Raw genomic sequence first — 24,067 nt, forward strand, 5'->3', positions numbered from 1 at the left:
TCGCACGGTCTATGCCGTATCTTAAGTATATATATAATAAATTCTTAAAGCTTACACAAAACTTTTGGTGAAACACTAATGATTACTGTAATAATATGTTATTATGATTAAATTGTGTACAAGTTAAGATTTTTGTGTTACTTATAATAGCACCACCTTCACATTTTGGTAATTCATGATCCTGACAAAATACGGGTAATTCAGTTTGTATTTAATATAACAGTAAAGTGCATTTTACATATGAAGTTTTATATACAATATGAAATTTTAAAGCTTTTTTTTTCTTTCTGCATTAATTTGAAAACAATATGATTTGCATATAAATTTTATTTTTTTTCCTTAGATGTAACGTTTGTTCTTAGTGTCATTTTTGGATAAATTCGAGGTATCCAATCGTAATGTTTGAGTTTATATATTGTATGTATTTAAATATTTTATCACTGGTGTAACATGCCTCTTTAAACCATAGTTCATTATCTTTGATACTTCTCAGTCATGTAATGCGATACACGTTTTGTTCTGATTTTTTATGTGACTGATAATTAAATATGTAATTAAGATTTCATGTCATCTAAATATAAGTTACTTCTTGGCAAAAAACAAACAAACCAAAAACAACTTTCTAATATGAGAGATTTTTAAGGGACACTATACATCTAAAATAAAGATAGGAATGTTTTGTAAGGAAATGTAATTATTAGAAATACGGGTCTGTTATCACAAACAACATAGTTTCAAATATAAGTGTTTTATCAGTGACTTAGAGCTGCATATCTTCTTACAAGATCTACATATATGTTAAAAACATTCTTAACAAGAAATGTACGCTTTTCAAAAATAATTCTTAAAGTAATTTACGTGTATCTCAGCAAGAAGTGTAGTTTTTAAATTTCTTAATGATATATATATATATATGTGTGTGTGTTAAAAATATTCTAAACATGATCTAGATGTATGTTTGTTAAAAGTAAGATTCCTAACAATATCTACATGCCTGTTAAAAATATTCTCAACATAATTTACCTGATTCTTACAGTATCTACAGTTACGACAGAAAGTGTTCATACCCCTGCGCCCCGAGTGGTTTTTTGCTCATAACTTAAAAAGTATCATGATTAGGCTCACAGAAGCATAATATATTATAAATATTGTACTAACACACATCTACATAATTTTTTATGTAATTTAAACCACAAATATTCTGTTTATAAACAAATAACCAAAAATAGAAGGAGCAGAAAGTGTTCGTACATTTCAGAACGTGTGAAAAAACTGATATTCCCGTAAAAATTTTGTTTAGTTTGGCCAATAAACTACATTATACCATTCCAGAACTAGACACTGGGTTCATAATTATTGGAATTTAGCCAGTAAAACATTTACTTCCGGCAATTTAGCGCCGTCTTTGTCATTATCTGCTTGGTCATCATGGCGAACAGGAAATAACTGTCCAGTGATTTAAAAAACCGAATTATTGTAAAATACAAGTCTCGTGTGTCTCTTTCCGGTATTGCTACACAACTTAATGTGCCGAAATCTACTGTTCAAATCATAATTGCCAAGTTTAAGCTCACAGGATCAACTGCTAATCTCCCTTGTTCCGAACGCCCTACCAAAATTCCAGAGAGAATCAAGAGGAAGGTTCTCAGAGAAGTTAGTAGGAACCCTTGTTTAACACGTAATGACATACAGAAACTGGTAAGGGAAACCGGGGTTGAAGTAAGCACCTCTACAATTACGAACATGTTACGCTCTTCTGGGTTCAAAGCATGTCGTTCTCGTAGAACTCCATATTTAAAGCCTGTTCATTTAGAAGCACGATTGTGGTATGCAAGAAAGCATGTAGATAAACCCTTTACCTATTAGAAGAGTATTCTTTGGTCAGACGAAACTAAAATCGAGCTTTTCGGCCACAATGATGTTTGTTATGTTTTCCGTAAGAAGGGGGAACGAAATCTTCCAAAGAACACCGTCCCTACAGTTAAACACGGAGGTGGCTCGATCATGCTATGGGGTTCCTTCAGCTCTTCTGGTGTAAGCAACCTTCACCGCCCCAAAGGAATCATGAAAAAAGAAGAGTACGTTGATATATTAGACACTTATATCAAGAATGATGCTCGGAACTTGCGGCTTGGGCGTCGTTGGATCTTCTAGCACGACAATGACCCTAAGCACACATCGAAATATGTGTAATCCTGGTTTCAGAGGAGCCATATAAGCGTTCTAGAGTGGCCATCGCAGTAACCCGATCTCAACCCAATTGAAAACGTTTGGCATGAATTGAAGACCAGGGTTCATTAGCGTCATCCGAAAAAAACTTGCAAGAGTTGGAGGTCTTCTGTAAAGAATAATGGAAAAAAATACCCGTTGTGTACTGTCAAACGATCATGAAGGGCTATGAGGACAGATTGCGCCAAGTAATTCACCTGAAAGGCTACACAACTGACCATTAAAGTAGACGCACGAACACTTTCTGCCCCTTCTATGTTTGGTTATTTTTTTTATAAACAGTTTATTTGTCGTTCAATTTATATAAAACTTTACGTAGGTGTGTTAGTAAAATATTAATAATATATATACCATACTTTCATTATCCTAATCGTGATAATTTTTAAGTTATGAGGAAAAAACTACTCACGACGCAGGGGTACGAACACTTTCTGTTGTAACTTTACATCCCTCTTAAAACATTCTCAACATGATCTACATGAATCTTAACAATACCTACATGATCTACGTGATTCTTAACAGTATTTACATGCTTGTTAAAAACATTCTCAACATGATCTACGTACTTCTTAACAGTATTTACATGCTTGTTAAAACATTCTCAACATGATCTTCGTACTTCTTAACAGTATTTACATGCTTGTTAAAACATTCTCAACATGATCTTCGTACTTCTTAACAGTATTTACATGCTTGTTAAAAACATTCTAAACATGATCTACGTACTTCTTAACAGTATTTACATGCTTGTTAAAACATTCTCAACATGATCTACGTACTTCTTAAAAAGTTCTATCTATCGGTCTAAAAGAAAAACAACAAACATTCCTTTAAAAGTACATTATCGAGAAAATAATATCTTTTGAACAAGAAATGCATGTTCGTTACCAAGAAAAGCACAACTGCCAACAATTGATTCAATGAGCATAATTGCTTTTTAAAGAAAAACTAAAACAAACTCAAGTTGTAGGATACTCACCCACGCGTAACATAAAATTATTGTAAGAATTTTCATTTATATCTGCTAGTCTGTCTCTCATGGCAAACACTAGTTCTACTAACGTGCTGATACACTTGGCAGCTTCGTCGTCATCTTCCTAACATGAAAGTAGTATTTCAGATTTATAATTAGAAAAATATTTTTGCTTAAAATATCTTTTTTTTTCTCTATTTAAACTACCATTAACGGCATTGCTCTTTGTATATTCTGACATCTGAAAAGTCAATCTAGTGACAGGAAAATCAGTACTAATGTACATTTTATCGTAAAGATTTCCTAAGTCTGAAGTTAAACAGAAGAACAACAGCTTTTATTTGACTTGCATTACTTTGCAGTCCACATTCAAATACATATAGTTAACACTAGCTCTAGTGTATCATGTGTTTAAATATTCTGTGAAGACTTTAGTATATATTGAGTACACATTTACATACAAATTATGAGATTATCATCTCTTTATGGTTGGAATTTAGTCTGCCTGGAGGATCATAATGTTTCACTTATATCAAAGTTACTTGGAAATGTTATTAAGCACCTGAAATGCCAAAGGCTTTTAAGGTTACTATACTTCCTTCCTACGTCTCATTCTTTATTAATTAGATGAAACTATAGCACATACAAAAATTATATCACAGATTGCAAGAGCCACTTTCAATGAAATTTAATATTTTCTATTTTAAAGCTTAAAGTATAAGGCTAAAATCATTTGTCGACCTGGGAGTTGAATCCGCTACAACAGTCGGTAACGGCAGAGTTACTAGGTCGTTTTACTGCAAGTTTATATAAAACTAACCAGGAAAATTTTCTTTGAACAAACAGGATGAAATTTGAAAATTAATCTTAAAAAGAAAGTTAATGTTTACACAGTTTCTACTATAATCTTCAGACAGTTTAATGTCGTATTTGTTTAATTATTTACACCAACAAGAAATGTTCTAAATGCGTAAAACTCCTATAGTATTTCATTTAGAAAAGATAAATTTATTAGAATAAAATACTTTGATGATTTTTTTCAATATAAATTGTTGTTGAAACTTACTGGAATACGAGAGTCCGGGATTAGTCCAATTGTAGCCATGTATGTACTTCCTATGGTCTTGATTTTATCAATTGTTTTGAATCTTTGTTCATCTAAAAGCTAAAACAAACCAAACAATTTATTATATTTTGACTGGTACTTTTTATTTGAAAAGATTAGATTTTAAAGATAAAACAAAGAAGAGAAAAACAGAATTTCACATTGTGGTATATTCTTTTCCGTTTCGGTAAAATATACTAATGTTGGGTGAATCCAGAATGGCTTCCTGAAAGCGTAATTGAAATGTTAAGTTTGCATGTAATCGAAATGTATAAAATGGATTAGAGATGTTTGGTTAGTTTTTGTAATATCTGGGAATACTACATACATACAGTCATGTGAAAAAGTTAGGACACTCTATGAAAGCCTGTGTATTTTTGTAACATTTTTGGATATATAGATATTTAATCTCAATTTCAAAAATACTGAGAGATTATAGGAATATAACTAAATAATTAAAACTGAAAAAAAGACTTTTCTTTCAAGATCTTCTGTAAATGTAATTCTACAAAAACGCATATTCTAAATGAGGAAAAAGTTACCACCCTACCCCCTAATAGCTAGTGTTACCCCCTTTGGCTGAAATAACTGCAGTGAGACGCTTCTTGTAGCCATCTACCAGTCTCTGACATCGGCCTGAAGAAAGTTTGCCCCACTCCTCAATGCAGAATTATCTCAGCTGTAAGATGTTTGAGGGGTTTCTTGCATGTACAGCCCTTTCAAGTCACCCCACAGCATCTCAATGGGATTAAGATCTGGGCTTTGACTCGGCCATTCCAGGACTCTCCATTTCTTAATTTTCAGCCAGTCCTTGGTGGATTTACTGGTATGTTTTGGGTCATTGTCATGTTGCAGGGCCCAGTTCCGCTTTAGCTTTAATTTTCGTACAGATGGTCTCACATGATCCTCAAGCACCCTCTGATACACAGTAGAATTCATGGTGGATTCTATGATTGTGAGCTGTCCAGGTCCTGCTGCAGCAAAGCAGCCCCAAACCATGACACTTCCACCTCCATGCTTCACAGGTGGTATGAGGTTCTTTTCCTGGAATGCTGATATGGTTTACGCCAAACATGTCCTCTGTTCTGATGTCCAAATAATTCAATTTTGGACTCATCTGTCCAAAGAACGTTATTCCAGAAGTCCTGGTCTTTGTCTACATTCTCTCTGGCAAACTGCAGTCTGGCCTTGTTGTTTCTCATAGAGAGCAAAGGTTTCCTCCTTGCACATCTCCCATGCAAGTTAAACTTGTGCAGCCTCTTTCTGATTGTAGAGGCATGCAATTTCACATCAACAGTAGCCAGAGCCTGCTGTAAGTCCCGTAATGTCATGTTAGGGTGTTTGGAGACCTCTTTTAGCATCTTGCGGTCTGCTCTTGGGGTGAACTTGCTTGGACGACCAGACCTGGGCATGTTGGCAGTTGTTTTGAAAGCCTTCCACTTGTTGACTATTTTCCGGACAGTGGAATGGCTGATTTCAAACACTTTTGAGATCTTTTTAAATCCCTTACCAGACTCATAAGCTGCTACAATTTTCTTTCTGAAGGCCTCAGACAGCTCTTTTGCTCTCACCATGGTGTTCACTCTCACTTCAACACTCAGGAGCACACCAAACTAAATGTCTGAGGTTTAAATAGGGAAAGCCTCATTCAAAATGCTGAGTAACGATCTTCTAATCATGTGCACCTGATGTGATACACCTGTGTGTGAGTTGAGCCATTTTAAGTGGGAACAAATGTGGGGGTGTCCTAACTTTTTCCTTAGTTAGAATATGCATTTTTGTAGAATTACATTTACAGAAGATCTTGAAGTCTTTTCTTCAGTTTTAATTGTCTAGTTATATTCCTATAATCTCTCACTATTGTTAAAATTGAGATTAAATATCTATATATCCAAAAATGTTACAAAAATACACAGGCTTTCATAGGGTGTCCTAACGTTTTCACATGACTGTATAAGAAAAGTTGACGACGTATACAGGCGAAAGTTAATTGTAGATGGAATATTTAAACATGTGTTCTCCTCGCATCGCTTTTATTTATCCATATTCACCGCATAATTTTTTTATTGAATAGTAGTTTTTTTATAAATATTATTGATTATTTTGTAGTTTCTTTTAACTTTTCGCGCAAAACTACACGATGGATGTCTGCGCTAGCCATTCCTAATTTTGCAGTGTAAGACTAGAGGGAAGGCAGCTAGTCATCACCACCCACCGCCAACTCTTGGGCTACTCTTTTACCAACGAATAGTGGGATTGACTGTCACATTATAACGCCCCCACGACTGAAAGGACGAGCATGTTTGATGTGACGGGGATTCGAACCCGCGACCCTCAGACTGTGAATTACATTTGGGCCGTGAGAACACTATAAGAGTGACAGTCAATTCCAATGTTATGTCAGAAAAGAGTACTTCAATAGGTAGTGATAGGACCCGTTGACGAGCAACGTTTCCTCTAGTTCATCAGTTTAAAATTATGGACGGTTAGTGCAGATAAACCATGAGTAGTTTAACGTGAAAATTCTAAAAAAAGAACAAACAACCAATAATAGCAAATAAACAAATGCATCGAGGAATGTTATTAATCACGAAATTTCTTAATTTCCAAAAACTGAAGTGTCGAGTATTCAAAACTTGTTGTTAATATGTTTTTTATTTTATTTAAGTGAAACAATACTCTAGTGATAATCTTTGTTCCAATGTCATATTAAAATAATTCCTTTTGGTAAGGGTCAGATGTAGTCCAGTCCTATTTAGTAAGATTATACAGACACATGAAGATAACTATTTTTGATATATTGTTATTTGTAATGAGAACAAGTGAACGTAATAAATAAATTACCCTTCTTCACGAAATAAACCAACAAAATAAGAATGACCAAAATAATTCTGAATTTTTAGATTTTAGAGGTGTTTTTGTGTCTCATAATATTGAAAAATTCCAAAACTTCTCAAGTAAAATGAAACTTAAGATGCTTGATAATGTTAGGTTCAGCGAATGATCCTGCAGCACAGAAATTTCGATCGTTTGAAATTTCAATAATGAGATTATTTTTAAACAAATTCGACATAAATAGCTACTATCACATATTACTTTAAATAGATGTAATATTCTAAATCCGTTAAGGTAATATAAATAGAGTCACATAAAGTGAAAATCTAAGTATTTGATAATGTTAGGCTTAACAAATAATTCTGCAATATAGAAATTTCGATCATTTTAAATTTTAATGCTGAGGTTATTTTTAGTCTTACTCGACGTTAATCAACAGTAGTTACTCTCAATATTCCAACAGGTGTGATACCCTAAACCTTTTAAAGTAATAAAAATAACGAATGACCGTTTACCTCGTCAAAATCAACAATTATTTCATTCAGAAGACGTAGACATTCTACGCCTTGGTTGTTAGCATTGAGCTCCATATAAAACTCGTGATAGTTGGGTATGGAAGCAAACATGACACCAACCTTGGCATATGACTGATGGTAAAGTTCCTAGAAATAAAACATAGCAATGACATCTGGGAATGTTATGCCTATAACAAGTCTTTTAGGCGAAAATAAAATTACCGACTGATATAAAAATATCGAAAACTGCTTGTTAACATCTCTGAACGACATGTTTCTACGCAGAAGTCATCAACAGTATTCGATACATACAAAGTTTTTACAGGCATTGCCAGCGAAATCACAGAAACTAGATTCCTGTGTAGGCCTCGAAAACAAAGTCATGAAGAACTAAATTCAAACGCTATGATTAAAAATGAAGTTAGACTTTGACGTTTGGCGATAACATTACAAATCAGACAAAACAATGAAGTGAAACAAGTTATGAAAAACATTAGTCAATAACAATTTGAAACTAAACGTATGAATCTATGAAAAAATATCGAGGTATTAGCACATATCTAAAAAAGGACGAAACTTCCAAAGTTTTGAAACACAGATTCATAACTGTCATTTTGATCTACCGACACAAACGCATATACGTAGTATTTTCTGTATTTATTTTTATTTTCCACACTCCACTTCCAATGATGTTGTTCTATCTACTGTCTATGCAGTTCTGATATAGAGCAAAAAATCTAAAAGTCAGTGGAATATGGAAACAAATGATTTTTAGAACGTCACGTGAACATGTTCCAGCATGACAGAATAGTATGTGTAAAAATATTAACAGTTTAACATTATGCTGCATCATAAACATATATAGTTATAAGTAGCAAAAAAAAACAACAAAAAAACATAAAGAATATCAGATACAGCTAAGTAAAATTTTACGTCCAAAGAAGGGAAAGCTTTAAGAAAGGCCTGGAAAAAAACCTTTCACGTTAGACAAATACTGGTTTAATGGATAATACTTTTCTCCACAGGAAAGCAGCAACAAGATAACAAATAACACCATCGAGACAAAAGCATGTTGTGGGAAAATATCAAATGTATCTTAGTTTTTGGATGTGTATTAAAAACAGGAACTACAGAGCAGTTGAATACACCATAAACCTCCCTTCGCTTCTCTCACAAACAGCAAAAATGAAGAAATAATACATATATGTCTATTAAAGAGAATATTTTGTTATAATATTCATAAATATACAAGAGGCTAAATATTTTATATGATAACCACAGCCAATATATTAAAGACGCAGTGGAACAGAGTGTATCATAACTATATTTTAATGCTCTTTGGCTTTATGTAGGAAATCTGATGCCAACGAAAACTGATGGCTTTTGGTAATGGTCAAATGCAAAATATTTATACATTTACATCTAAGATTTAAAATATCCAAAGCGGAGAAATCCCTTGTATTTTGCCATTGAAAAAAAAAAAAAAGATCAGTTTGGGATAAAAGGACCAAACAGAAATATACCTACAACTATTTGTGCCCTAGACGTGGTAAGCAATGTGCTGCATGTTGTAAAAAAGTAAGAATCCACGAACAATAAAGGTCAGTGGCAAAAGTCGCCAACGTGTCGCAGGCAAGAGAAAGCAACATAATCAGTAATAATTTCTGTATGAAAAAGTGTCACAATTTGTTTCCACCTTTATACACCCGAAACAGCCATAGAATTTTGTGCGATTTGAATGTTAAAATTTGCGCTAGAAAACCGTAGTCCTCGTACACTAGATGGATAAGCATGTAGTGAAACATTGTATGTATGCTTTGGACGATGCAGTCTTATGACGGAGACTGTTGAATGGAAACTACTTACGGGATTATTGTTAAGATAATAATAAAGCATGACAAGAAGTGGCGAAATAGACTATAATGATATGTTGAGACTTCAAAATCGTTTCAATACAAAGGCTAAACATGACAAAGTGGTTAAACCACTTGACTCGTAATCCGAGGGTTCGAATCCTTGTCACACGAAATATGCTCGCCCTTTCAACCGTGGGAACGTTATAATGTGATAATGTGACAGTCAATCCCACTATTCGTTGGTAAAAGAGTAGCCCAAGAGTTGGCGGTGGATGGTGATGACTAGCTGCCTTCCCTTTAGTCTTACATTGCAAAATTAGTGACGGATAGCGCAGATAGCCCTCGTGTAGCATTGTGCGAAATTTAAAAAAAAACAACAATCCATACAAAGTACGCAATTCTCTGTAGGTTTATGCGTATTAGAACCGACGTGTGATAATTATGTATTTATTTTTGCAGCCTGTGAGGTAAAAGAAGGAAAGTTAAGTTTGGAAGATGGTTTATTCAATGTTTCCACGAAAATCTCAAAATCATGATGCGTTTTATAGTTGCTGGAGTATTTGCTATCCTGTTGCTGCGGTTTATTTGTTTTTTGTGAGGAAAATTTGCTTATTAAATTGGTTTAGTTATATATACATGTATACATATAGTTTACTCCCTTTCCACGATCGGAATCTTTCTGCAACGAAAGACAAGAAGAATGGTTATTTGAACTTACCATGTTGTTTCTTAACTGGTTGTCCAGAAAGTGCGTCGCAACGTGAGCGGGTAGGAGATTAAACAAAATACGGCGATTGTTATCTTGCAACTGGTGCATCTCGTGCTTTTCTTCGTTTGCCTAACAACAAAGTAAACCTTTCTTTAACTTTGTAAAATAAACGTAGTTTCACAAAGTACTCAAAAAATAAGAAACCATATTTAAAAGATATAAAAGTTGAAAATGTATACAAATATTTGATATTTTACTTTAATATTTATTTAACAGAGTGCTATTTAGGTAAGAAATAATAGAAGTGAAAGAAGCACAAAGCACCACGAAAGAGGGTTTTATTGCGTCACACTTTGATATTTTTTGATGAAACTGAGAAACCTATCTACAATTTGTTTAACAGAACATAATTAATAAATTTCAGTCCCTCAGGGAAAGCAAACGTTCGACTTGTAATGTGAGGGTCGCGGGCTCGCCTCCCTGTCGCACCAAACATGTTCTCCTTTTCAGCTGTGGAAGCGTTATAATGAGACGGTCAGTCCCACTATTCGTTGGTAAAAGAGTAGCCCAAGAGTTGGCAGTAGTTGGTGATGACTAGCTGCCTTCCCTCTGGTCTTACACTGCTAAATTACGGACAGCTAGCGCAGATAGACCTCGTGTAGCTTTGCGCGAAATTCAAAAACTAACAAGCAATCAATCGCTTAGTTGGTAGGCAGTAAGACTTATGGGCTTTTCCAGACAAAATTAATATCTGGTTTAAAAAAGTATTGGCTAAGAAATAAATTTTTGTGTTTGCTTTTTGAGGTCACCTGACGTTATTTTGCACACAGTCAGTTTCAGATTGTGAAAGAAAATATAATATACAAACATAATGAAAAGGAAAAATCGAATAAAACTGCACCCCTTCCCCATCCTAGTGACTTAGCCGTGAGTTTATTTGTTTTTGAATTTCGAGAAAAGCTGCTTGAGGGCTACCTGCAAGAGCCATTCCTGATTTAGCTGCGATAGATCGGAGGAAGGCAACACCCTCTTTTACCAACGAACAATAAGATTGACCGTTACATTATAACAGCTCCACGGCTGAAAAGGCGAGCATGTTAAATGAAGGGGATTCGAACCCTGCAATCCAAAATTGTTAATTAGGCGCCTCAGTTGTAACTCAAAGGACTTATAATACTAAAAAATCGTGTTTCGATACCCGTGGTGAGCACAGCACAAATAGTCCATAGTGTATCTTTGTGCTTAATACTGACAAACTAAAAACAAACGAAGAAAAGTTTTCATCACAAATTGGTTCTTTAGAAGTGAGCTCTTGCTAGGAATTGTACTTTCTTCTTGCTTAAGAGGTAATAAACAAGAAATTAATTTATTGATGTTTACACTAAATCTTTGCATGTATAAAAATTACATTAAAATTCAGATACATCATACTACATACAAACTTTAAAATATACACAATAAACACAAGAACTTTCAACTACTTCCTGATTAATAAATAGTATTTTTAGAAATGAAAATAACCACTAGTTTCTACTATATTCTGATTTATGTTCAAACGGTAACGTATTTTAGAATGTAATATATACATAGTTCCATCTTTCTGTCTATCTATCAATTTATCTGATCTCTTTCTTATTTGAACAAAAATGTACGTTATATTTCTATCAATTTAGAAAATTAACGACGTGTAATTCTAGAATGTTTCTTTATTGGCTTCGTCGAGAGCTGTCGATAATCTCCTATAACTTCTTCACTAATTCACTTAAACTAAATTGGAACACCATCATCCGTTAATCGAACGCTGATCCATGTGTCTAAAAGGTTCTGATAATGTTAAAAAATAACAAACCTGATGGTGTTCTAGTTTAGTTTCAACCGTATTAATAAGCTTATCGATAGTTCCTAAAGAAGTTGTAAAAGCACATTATGATGACAATAATGACATATTCTGGAGAAACAGGATGTTATACTGATTACATTAATAGATAGGTATCTCGTAATAAACCCTGGTTTGTGTTTACAAAAGCTAAAATTAATAAATGTATATTTTTGTTCCATTAGTCCACGTCATAAGGATTTCTGCCTTAAATAAATTTAAAATTCAAAAATTTCATACATTCACGATACTTTATAGTTTTGAAATATTCATATTGGTCCTTTTTTCACAAACAATGAATTTTTTTTTACTACAGAATATGCTAGAATGTACATACATGCAATATTATGTACAGCGTGGTATGGTGTGGCGCTACCATCGATATTTCCGGCTGTCCTCAAAGTTACTTAAGCAATCTCTGGCGACTATCTAACATATTACATGTACACATAGTCAAAGAGGAACCATAATCTTCAAATAACATTAAATTTAAATAATAAATGTTTAGATGCTAATGAAGTAAGGTAGCTAAACAATATGCGAAAATAATGTTTTAAAAACATGTATTTAAAAGGATACAAGTACTTGTATACCATACCTGTGCATTCCACAGAAAGTCGAGTCTCGCTGTCCACTCAACTTGACGACCTTGTACTAACACAGTAAGTAGAAACTGACCAATGGCCACTATTCCAAATATATGAAATGGAACAGCGTTCCTGAGAAGATAAAAACCTTAAAGAAGTCTGAATTTTCGCTTCTAAAAATCCTTGTACACAAATAGTTAATTTCTTGGGTGTATTTTTCAAACATTGTATTGATTTAGTTCTTTTCAAAAATATTTTCAATAGAAATACTCTTTTTGCTGTGCAAATATCACTGAAGACTTTCTTTCTATTATTTGAAATACGAAGCCATACTTTCTGTCATCAGCTAACTGTTGATTGGCTTCTGCACCATACAGATTATCCAGTGAGAAGAGTTTGTGTAGAAACAATAAGTATTTGATACATCAGTGAAGGTTACAATTATGACAAATTATTGGACTTGCTAATTAATACTTGGTGGATAGAGAAAATGTGAGAAGTGTTTGTTTTTTAAATGTCAAACAATCATGCTTTGAATATCTTGTAGCATTAATAAGTATGCCGTAACATTAATTACCCTGTCAGATACACCGTACATCTGTTTCTGTCGTCATTGTAACTGACACTCTAATTGGTATTTGAGTGGTTCATTGGAAGCATACACACATCTTTGATGCATTCTTGAATAGACTTGTTAAGATAAGCATTCTTTGTAGCGCTTTTCCTTTGAAACTGTTGACGCTGGTACGCACATAAAGTAAAATGTTTTAACTTTAAACTTCAATCAATAGAGTTCATTTTGATAGTATTTTCTTATGTTATGTTGTGAGAAACAGTGTACTTAATTTTATATGACTGAATTTACCTAATTTTACTAATGGAGATCTTTACTGGCGTTAATATTTTCAGACGTTAATTTTACTATTAGTTTTGATATTCGTGTTAAATATTTTTAAATCCAGCTATTACGTCCGCATAAAAGAAAGAGAAAAATGCTGATATAGATAAGACAATAATTTAAAATTTGTTGCTTTTTACTTTTGATTTAAAAAATTCTCGATTCTGTTCAGGTTGTAATAGAGTTTGGTTTGAATTTCGCGCAAAGCTACATGAGGGTTATCTGCGCTAACCGTCCCTAATTTAAGAGTGTAAGACTACAGGAAAAGCAGCTAATCATCACTACCCACAGTCAACTTTTGGGGCTACTTTTTTAAACCAACAAATAGTGGGACTGATTGTAACATTACAACATCCCCACGGCTGAAAGAGCGAGCATGCTTGGTGTGACGGGGATTCAAACCCGCGATCCTCACATTAAGAGTCGAGTGCCTTAGCCATCTGGCCATGCCGAGCCTTGTAAAAGAGACAATAATCATATCAAAATAAGAACAGTATTTATTTATTTTACTTATTTTGATCAATGGCAAACAGCCTAACTGTATCATTCGAATGCATTATAATTTCTAAGAATACTTCACGAGATTGGCTCATTTCATGAATGAAAAAACATAAAAAATAAATGAAATCTGACTGATATGGTTTATTAGTCTCTTTTTACTTACGTTGGTAAATTTCCTATATTTGTACAATATTATAGAATATTACCCTGATATTATTTACTAAATAATTTCCTACCCAACATAGCTCCAATGTTACAATATTAAAAGAAAAAGATCGAAAGAAACACTTTTAATATCAGATAGTATCGACTTTTAGCGTTATTTTACCCGGTTACTTAATTTAAATGGAAGTCTTACGAGATTTATAATATGTTGTTTGTTGTTTTTTGAATTTCGCGCAAAGCTACTCGAGGACTATCTGCGCTAGCCGTCCCTAATTTAGCAGTGTAAGACTAGAGGGAAGGCAGCTAGTCATCACCACCCACCGCCAACTCTTGAGCTACTCTTTTACCAACGAATAGTGGGATTGACCGTAACATTATAACGCCCCCACGGCTGAAAGGGCGAGCATGTTTGGCGCGACGGGGATGCGAACCCGCGACCCGAGGATTACGAGTCGCACGCCTTAACCGACTTGGCCATGCCGGGCCAATTTATAATAATAAAAACATCGTTCGGTTATTAACGACCTCGCAGAGCCTATAATAAGCACTTTTCAGAATTGTAATGCCAGTCAATTTTGCTTTTGAGACAAGTATTATATAACAGCATAATTTCGTTCGTAAAATTAAAACTGAGCTATGCTACTGTATTTCAATGAGGTTTCAGTCCCAAAAAGACTTGTATCGAGTGCTGTAATTGTTCTTAAAAATCTGTCGAAAAACCCCAACCACAGTCAAAATGGTACAACGTAGAAACCCACGAGAGTAATTTTACTTTTATTTTCAGAAAGACAGACGTTACCATATAAGAACTACTTATCAGGAAATTGCATACTAACTGGAAATACAACATATTTACCGCAAATTACACACAAATATTAGATCTCTAATCTTGAGTTATTGGTTATGTGTGAACAAAAAAGATTACTGTCTCGTCCAATCACCCAATGTTTTCCAAAAATGAAAATAAAAGTTAAAATGGCTGATGATTTACATAAATAATACTAAGTCTCTGTTTTTTCCTTCATCCAAAGAACAGCTTCATGTTTTGGGTCTTAATTTTTCAAAACTTTTCGTGACAGTGTCTTTATTTATCAGGATATATCGATATATACATATGTATTCCTGACAATAAACAATAACCACACGAAATCACGAGTAGGATAATATGTCAAATAATTAAATTAATTACATTTCTAGCAGAAATAACTTTTAGTTCTTACGACTAGGAGGAGGATTGGAAACTTTATATAGTATTGAAAAGTGAAATACGAATAAAGGTTTGAAGAAATGTATCACTTGTTTTTTGTTAAAGCTCTAATAATTGGTGTTACTTATTTTACGTCACTAAAACGAGGATAAATGGGTCATAAGAACATCGTTACAAACCTGACTTGCGTATCATAGCAGCTAAACATTGAGGCATGGGTGAACTCGGTTATCAAGCTGAATATAACAGTCATTGGCAGGAGTAAAGCTGCCTTAACGAGAATGGCAAGTCTTAGGAATAGAACAATTGGCAAGAAGGCAAGACAACAGCTGATGACAATGTAATGAGGTAGTGGACATGACCGATGGTCAGCATAAAGTGGTGCTTGAGTGACATTTGTTGTATTTTCCGAGCAGATAGGATCGGCGACGCACGAGAACTGAAATAAAGATTCATAATATCTGATGAGACAACTAATTGCCTTGAAAGTAAATCTGTAATTAGAGGAATAAGATAAAACTATTAATATAACACTTAATTTTCATCACAATAAATAGAACATTTAAAATAAACAATATAAATTTTGTTGTTTTTTCTTTCTATTTTTACTGTATAATTATATCTGAATTTTAAATATTTTTAACCAGTCTTCATTAAGCAAAATAAAAAATGTTTAAAAAATCCTTGCAACAGAAGAACGAGTTTAACGATTTGAAGTTTTTACAGTTTTATAAGATCAAGAAACTGTTTATTACAAAGGTTCAATCCATGCTGAAACAATTTTGTTTAACATTATTTACTTAGACACAATAAACATAAACGGAATGAAACAGGTGGCAAATTTGGATATATTATTTGCTTATTTTTAAATGCATTTTGCGATTACTAGTACGACAACTTAGAAAAACCTACAGATAATCGAACTATCATTCAACAGTTGGTCCGGCATGGCCCGAGTGTTCGGGTTCGAATCACCGTCACACCGAAGATGATCGCCCTTTCAGCCGTGGAGGCGTTATAATGTGACGATCAATCGCACTATTCGTTGGTAAAAGCTTGTTTGTTTGTTTTGGAATTACGCACAAAGCTACTCGAGGGCTATCTGTGTTAGCCGTCCCTAATTTAGCAGTGTAAGACTAGAGGGAAGGCAGCTAGTCATCACCACCCACCGCCAACTCTTGGGCTACTCTTTTACCAACGAATAGTGGGATTGATCGTCACATTATAACGCACCCACGGCTGGGAGGGTGAGCATGTTTGGCGCGACTCGGGCGCGAACCCGCGACTCTCAGATTATGAGTCGCACGCCTTACGCGCTTGATCATGTCGGGCCCTCGTTGGTAAAAGAGTAGCCCAAGAGTTGGCGGTGGGTGGTGACCACTAGCTGTCTCCCCTCTAGTCTTAACACTGCTAAATTATGAACAGCTAGCGCAGATAGCCCTCGAGTAGCTAGTCATCACCACCCACCGCCATTTCGTGGGCTACTTTTACCAACAAATAGTGGGATTGTCCGTAACATAGTAACGCCCTCACGGCTGAAAGGTCGAGCATGTTTGGTGTGACGGCGATTCGAACCCGCGACCCTCGGATTACGAGTCGAGTGCCTCAACCACCTGGCCATGCCGGGCCATTTTAGTAAGAAATGATCCAAGAAGTTTATCAGGAAACAGGCTGTTTAGCAATATTTCTTCCTTTCAGTTAACTAATTCTTTAATCTTGTATCTCTATTTAGACATTATAATTTTTACTTTTATATTTTATCAAACATTTATCGGTTTTATTGATTTAGGGCTGCATCGTCTACGACGATATATTTGCTATATTTGTTGAATAGAACTGTCAATACACCACAAGCTCTAGTTAAACCTCAGAAATTTATTTTACGCCCCAACGTGATTTAAAAGTTCTTGCGTCCAATAATTAGTGTCCCCCTCTAGGATAGCGGCAAGTCTATGGATTTACAACGCTAAAATCAGATGTTAGATTCCCCTCGGTGGACATAACAGATAGCCCGATGTGGCTTTGCTAAAAGAAACAAACACACTCGATCATTAGCGATTTTAATTTATGCAGATTTTTTTTAATGCATCGATGTTCATGTTTTTATCAGAATTACCTAATTTCATCCAAGCCACTAAGTGGTTCAAACGTTCTGATTAAATATTCCAAACTGAAAAAGTGGATTTCGTACGATAGCTAAACAATAGTTTTTTTCAATAAAGTTAAGCCTGTCGAGTTATGAAATGAATCTAGTCCAAGCTCGGGTTCCAAGATTTTATTATTTTCTGTATTCAACTAATATTAATCTATGTGTATTTTATTCATAAATTAAAGGTGATGAGTATCTTATTTAAATACACAAGCGCTATTAAAACCCTACAAAAACAAATTTAAAATTAACAATAGGAAACCTATGGGCGAGATTTCTTTCTTTTTATCATCCAGTGTAATGAAAGTAGACATACCACTAAACTTTCCATTCCTACTATTTTTTTTGTGTAGATTTTCCTCTATTTTGTAATCCAAGCCAATTCTCAACTATAGAAAACACACCGCCTTCTAACGACCATTTTTTCATTACCACAGACGTTTCCACTACTTGCAGTTATATCATGTACGAAATACTAAAACTATCAACTTTGGTATTTTTTATTCAAATATTTAATTAGTTCCATTAATGTTTAACTGCTGGGTTTAAAATTCTTTTCATAATGATGCGATTCTGAGCGTGATATAGATTTTTTTAAACTAAAGGCAGTTGGACATACCCCCAACTTCGCAATTCCCTAGATATTTGGAATGTTCTTTAAGGTAAAGCACGTTATTCTGAAAGTATGCAAACAAATTTATGCTATGTTAGCATAATGACGGTAAAAATGTTAATGCTTGGCTCTGTATATTCAAAATTCTAGGAAGTGAAATTTGATAATGATTGGTTAGTTAAGTTTGTATGTTTCAACACTTAATACTTAATGATGGACGTCACCTTTTTTAATGAACACAGTTTATTATTATACTTTATTAATATTTAAAAATTCGTACATACAAACAACAACAACAAACTAACATTTCATTCAACTAAGAACACTTACAATGTAGTTTATTCATTTAATATTTGATTTCGTAATTTTAAAATGAACGGTAATCCCATTTTTAACAACTTAAAAAAGTGCCAAGTCAAACTCTAATACAGTTGCACTTTCGAAATAGGAGGAGTGAATCCAGTGATAGTCTTTATATGAACCTTTGTACAAATATGATGATATATCTAAAACTTCTTATTAAAAATGTTAAAGCTGTAATTTTTTTAAAGAACAGATCAACGTAAATTTGTGACAAACTATTGTTATCACTTACCACGTTAACTTGAGCAACAGCATATATCAAGATAATGGAAATGACAATGGCTCCAAGCCGAGTGAGGAAATATTCTCTAACATCCCATGTTATTGCCTACAAACACAGAAAATAATCAGTTTTTGTAATACAAATACACGCGTTAATTTTGGGTGTGTTATTTTAATGGATTATAAGGAGTTCTGACCTATAAACAACAAAACAATGAATGGGATAGAGATTGCAATCACGTGACATTGTAATTAACAAGTTTTACCAAACCTTGGGATTTAACAAAGAGAAGCCCGCAATTTTGGGGGATATAAACTTTTTCCGGATTAGATGGATGTCATTAATATCTCTTCATTTTCTCTTCTTACAGCAGAAATACTTAACCAAATTACATTGACAATTTTAACCAATGCACTTTCTTCATTAAATTAATTAGAGCATATAGAGCTGCCTGTACTTAAGTATAATTGTTTAAAATTTGGTTATTGAATGACATTACTTCTTGGTTGACGTGACGCAGTACAGAATGAATTCAATTTCAACGTTTCTCAAGATAACAATGTTAATAATAAAGCCGTTCGTGCAAATACTTAAAGTTTTACCAATGTCCTTTACATTTGCATTACTGGTAAAACATTTAAAACAGAAAAGGAATGCAGACAGTTCACCTATTTTTGATTAAAAGTTACGGTTTAAATGCCGAAAGCCGCGAATCATTGAAAACAGCATTCTGCAATTTATAAGGAAATCACGTAAAAGTGCATTTTTTTTTCACATTCATTGTAAGTTTTCCGTTTCATATTCGAAATTAAAAGTATGTAAAAATAGCATTTCAGAGTTGTCTGCAGCATGTGTGCCACAAATCACTGTCAATAGGCAGTTCGTTCTATACCAGAACACGTCATTTGGTCTGGATTATTAGAGACAAAAATTCTGCTGAAAGGTTATTTATATATGTAGTATGGTACTGTACGAAAGGCCACCTGGGTAGTGACTTGTGGAAGATAAAAGTTGAATGTGAAACAGTATGTATGATTAATATATTTTACTATGACCGCTAGTGTGGCCATAATGTGAAAAATATATAATGAAAAATCAAATAACAAAGAAAATAATAACAAGTCACAGAATATCCATTTATAAAACTATTGATAATACAAATTTAAACAGTTAATGATTTTAACTGAAGATATTAAGTCAGAGTAGGCTAGATATGAATTACATGAAAGCTTAAAAGACAGAGGCGTCACCTCTGCACTAGCACAGGGGGACCGAACTCTCAGTTGGTGTTTCGAAAAACTAGATATAAAACATTGATCGACATCATACCAAAATGCCAAAAATTTTCTCGCCTATGGTTGGTCCGAGTATCGAATTTTTTTAAGTACCTAGCGATGCTGCTAATAAAAGGTTTCATTTTGTTAAATGTGTTCGGGTCTACGTTAAGTGTCACAACACACTACTTAAGTATTATTTGACCTAAATTGTTACATTCTATGTTCCACTTCACGTACTGTGTGACTGCAAATTTTTTGCATACTATTTTCATGCTTTCGCTAATAAAACGATCGTTTTACCTTGTAAGTGTTACACCAATAGGGGTAAGTATACATGTTTATCAGTTATTAAACAATGTTATCACATCTCCATAGGGACCTTATAAGTGAAGGGCGGTTGTTCTTTCCAAAAGCAAAAGAAACCAAATATATTTTAGTAATTTCTTGTTTTGAAAAGAAGGATTACCCCTTGGTATTAGAAGAATGACAAATTTTTAATCCACTAACACTGGATTAATCTACTAGAGAATATCTGTGTAGGCGTTTATCGTAACGATTGAAAAGATAAAATATAACCAAATTCACCGTATTCTAAATTCTGTACAGCTAAAAACATATAATAGTTTTCAGTTATTGATATAACAATGTTCTAACATTATTAATTATGTCAGTTCTTCACGTTTTCATTATAAGACGTGCGTTACACAACCATGTGGTTTGCTCGTATTCGAATAACACTTATCAAACCAAATCTCCGTATTATAAGCACATCGCTAAAAATAACACGTACTTGGAAGACAATGAAATAGTCATGGCTTTACGATATGTAACTAGTTATTTGTGTGTCAGGAGGCTGAGAAAAATTCATTCATCGAACCAGTTGCTCTTGGACTTGAATGTATAATTCGTAATATTTCATGTTTAAGCTAACGTTGAGCCATGCCATTACCCAGTGAAAGTTAAAGTGCTAAAAATACAAATTCGCATTATTAATGGGTTTACCAATATATTTGGTGGTTCAGTTATGGAGTGAGAGTGATCCTGGTTTGACAATAAATTAACTTTAGTTGAGTGTTAACCTAAATATTTTAATGTTTAGACTAGAGCAAAATCAAAGCACTCAGGTTTTGTAAAGTAAACATATTTGTGTATAAAAGTCGTTAAATATTCCTAAACAAATAAATACAAACATTAACATTTAGGTTAATGCTATAAAACCTAACTTCTTTAGGTTCTCGCCCAGAAGTCAAATGGAAGTGGCTTAAATAAAATAATTATTGCAGATTTTTGCTTTTATCAACATAAACGCTATACTATCTGAACGTTGCTCTGAAAATACAGAAACCAACAGTATAGAGAATGCTTAACCCTTTGCTTACCATAGAATGAGGGAAATACTTACTATGCCCACAATTTCCGCTCTTGGGAACCATACGAACATAATTCAATAATGGTTTTTTGCACTGAATTCAATTCCATGTAAGTTGTAGACCGTTACTTCAAGAAATTATACAGTAAGTCAATCATATATGAAGTAGTTTATATGTTATCAAAGTTTTCAGTGTTCGCTGGTTCCTAGGAATAAAAAAATGCCTGATCGCGAAAGGGTTAAGCCCATCTATTGACAGCTCACGAAAGCCCATTACTTTATTCTTCATGTTCGCTATATGCATCTCAGATTTGGTTTCAACTGGTATCTGATAAACAATTAGACTTTAACATATGCAAACACGAAACCTAAGTGATCCTAAATTGTTCAATTCGCTAATATAAAACCTTGATTTATACTGGGATCTAAAGTTTCGTGACGACGACTGTCGAGACAAGGAGTAGTTGACAGTTAATAAATATTACTTCCATGTATACATTCCTATTCAATATTAGGTTTGCGATAACCAATACAGAAACTATAATATGCATGTAGGGATAAAATAGGCAGAAAAAAATGAAATTAGACACATGTGAAACGTCTTGTTGTAACGCATATTGTAGTAACGCATCTAAAAACATTGACACCTGAAACTCTAAGAAATGTGATTCTTTGAAAATTAAAATAAATTCATTAGGACAGCTGATAGATAATGTGAAAAACACAACATATCGAGTAAATTTCTTTAAATTCAGAGGTATATACTGGTTTGAATACTTATATATGTGTGTGTGTGTGTGTATTTTCAGCTAAACAAAACGAAAATGCAAAGAAGAATATTTTACACGGTTTAAGTTCATAAGATCTAGTTTAAATTGGTACTAAATATGACTAAATTCGGTGTAACACTTCGGTAACGTTTAAAACTCAGTGCTTTAAGCGAATTCAATAGACAGCTAAAGCCTTGAAACTAATAACTCCAGAGCTCACATTCTAGGTCATAATTTGTAATTTTTATTGTCTAGGTCTAGTGTTTTATGATAAACCTCATCAAACATGTTACTTACTTTCATTCTGATAGCCAACACCAACCCCAACAGAACGGCCAACCACAAGGATGCGAGTAAGAATAATATGACCAGCACAACAGTTCTGGAAAATGTAGATAAAACTCCATACAGTTTGTAATCGCTAATAATATTTTGTTTACATAAGACATTCAAAATCGATAAACGCTTCAAATAAATTCTTCCGAACGTATCTGACAAAGAACTAAATTTTACTACTTGTCAAGAGAGTTGATTTTATAGGTTTTTTATATATATTCATATTTCATAACTTAACCATTAAACACTTTCACGGAACTAATCATGTTATCACAAGTTATCTATTTCGTGCATAGGACATTTCATTTATATTATTCATACACTTTCAGAGATATAAATGACGAAAGAACGAATTAACATTTGATTCTTTTCTTGAGATTTGTAACATCTGGAAATTGTTTAACAATTAAATGGTAATTTGTTTTTAATCTAAAGAAATGTTTCTAACTGAACATAATCTAAAACCAAATTTCTTTTGCAACTGGCATTAAACGTGCCTCTTATATATTAGTTTTATATAGATATCAAAAATAAGCAACTTTTTTCACATACGTAAAAACAAGACACGTGTTTTTAAGTTTCACTAGTTATTACATGCAATATGGAGCCTGTGTAAAGCATTAGAACAACCGTACATCTACTCAAATATATACTCAAACGAGTGCAGTAAAAACAAACAAACCTAATACAGAAGAAGGAAAACTGAACAGTTTAATAAACAGCACACTAATGGAAAAGTGTCGTGAAGGATTAATCCGTCGGTATTAGGGTTTCCTTTTCGTATTGGCTTAAACCTCGTGTTATTCGCAGTAGTTTAATTTCGTATGAATTATAATGATGCATTTTTATAAACATCTTTTTTTCCTAAGGAAAGAACTGCTACAAATAATGCTATATGTAGATATATATAAAATATTTATATTAAGCTTCATTCTTCATCAATATTCTAGGAAGTTTTTTATTGTGCAACTATGTTATTCTATCGAAAAGCCAATCCACCCACTACTTGATCGCGAGTGTCTGATAAATTGACAGCGTAATGGTCTAAGCCTAGTCTCCTTTTAACGTAAAGGAGCATATTCATTGTCCAATATCTTCTCGTAACTTGTAGCTCAAAAAAAAAAAAAAAAGAAAACCACGAATAAAGGCGGACATAATTTTTACTGAAAACTTCAAGGAAATGTCTTATAATTTGTTACACACTATTTATTAATTCACGCCCGGCATGGTCAAGCGTGTTAAGGCGTGCGACTCGTCTGAGGGTCGCGGGTTTGCATCCCCGTCGCGCCAAACATGCTCGCCCTTTCAGCCGTTGGGGCGTTATAATGTGACGGTCAATCCCACTATTCGTTGGTAAAAGAGTAGCCCAAGAGTTGGCGGTGGGTGGTGATGACTAGCTGCCTTCCCTCTAGTCTTACACTGCTAAATTAGGGACGACTAGCACAGATAGCCCTCGAGTAGCTTTGTGCGAAATTCAAAAAAAAAAAAAATTAGTTCACCCTATCCTGTAC

At 33.8% G+C, this 24,067-nt stretch overlaps 1 protein-coding gene across 1 annotated transcript in view; it reads right to left on the reverse strand.

Moving 5' to 3' along the window:
• Positions 1–24,067, reverse strand: part of LOC143246381 (adenylate cyclase type 1-like) — a 258,421-nt gene that overhangs the window by 9,585 nt on the left and 224,769 nt on the right. Inside the window, exons 13-20 of the mRNA XM_076492984.1 lie at positions 22,518–22,602; positions 18,814–18,909; positions 15,636–15,895; positions 12,697–12,817; positions 10,232–10,351; positions 7,658–7,804; positions 4,269–4,367; positions 3,209–3,326 (exon numbers count right to left, since the gene is read on the reverse strand). Of these exons, the coding sequence (XP_076349099.1) occupies positions 3,209–3,326; positions 4,269–4,367; positions 7,658–7,804; positions 10,232–10,351; positions 12,697–12,817; positions 15,636–15,895; positions 18,814–18,909; positions 22,518–22,602 (1,046 nt within the window). The remainder of the gene's footprint in view (positions 1–3,208; positions 3,327–4,268; positions 4,368–7,657; positions 7,805–10,231; positions 10,352–12,696; positions 12,818–15,635; positions 15,896–18,813; positions 18,910–22,517; positions 22,603–24,067) is intronic.

This window comes from Tachypleus tridentatus, chromosome 3 (assembly GCF_004210375.1).
Source record: "Tachypleus tridentatus isolate NWPU-2018 chromosome 3, ASM421037v1, whole genome shotgun sequence".
Lineage (NCBI taxonomy): Eukaryota > Metazoa > Arthropoda > Merostomata > Xiphosura > Limulidae > Tachypleus > Tachypleus tridentatus.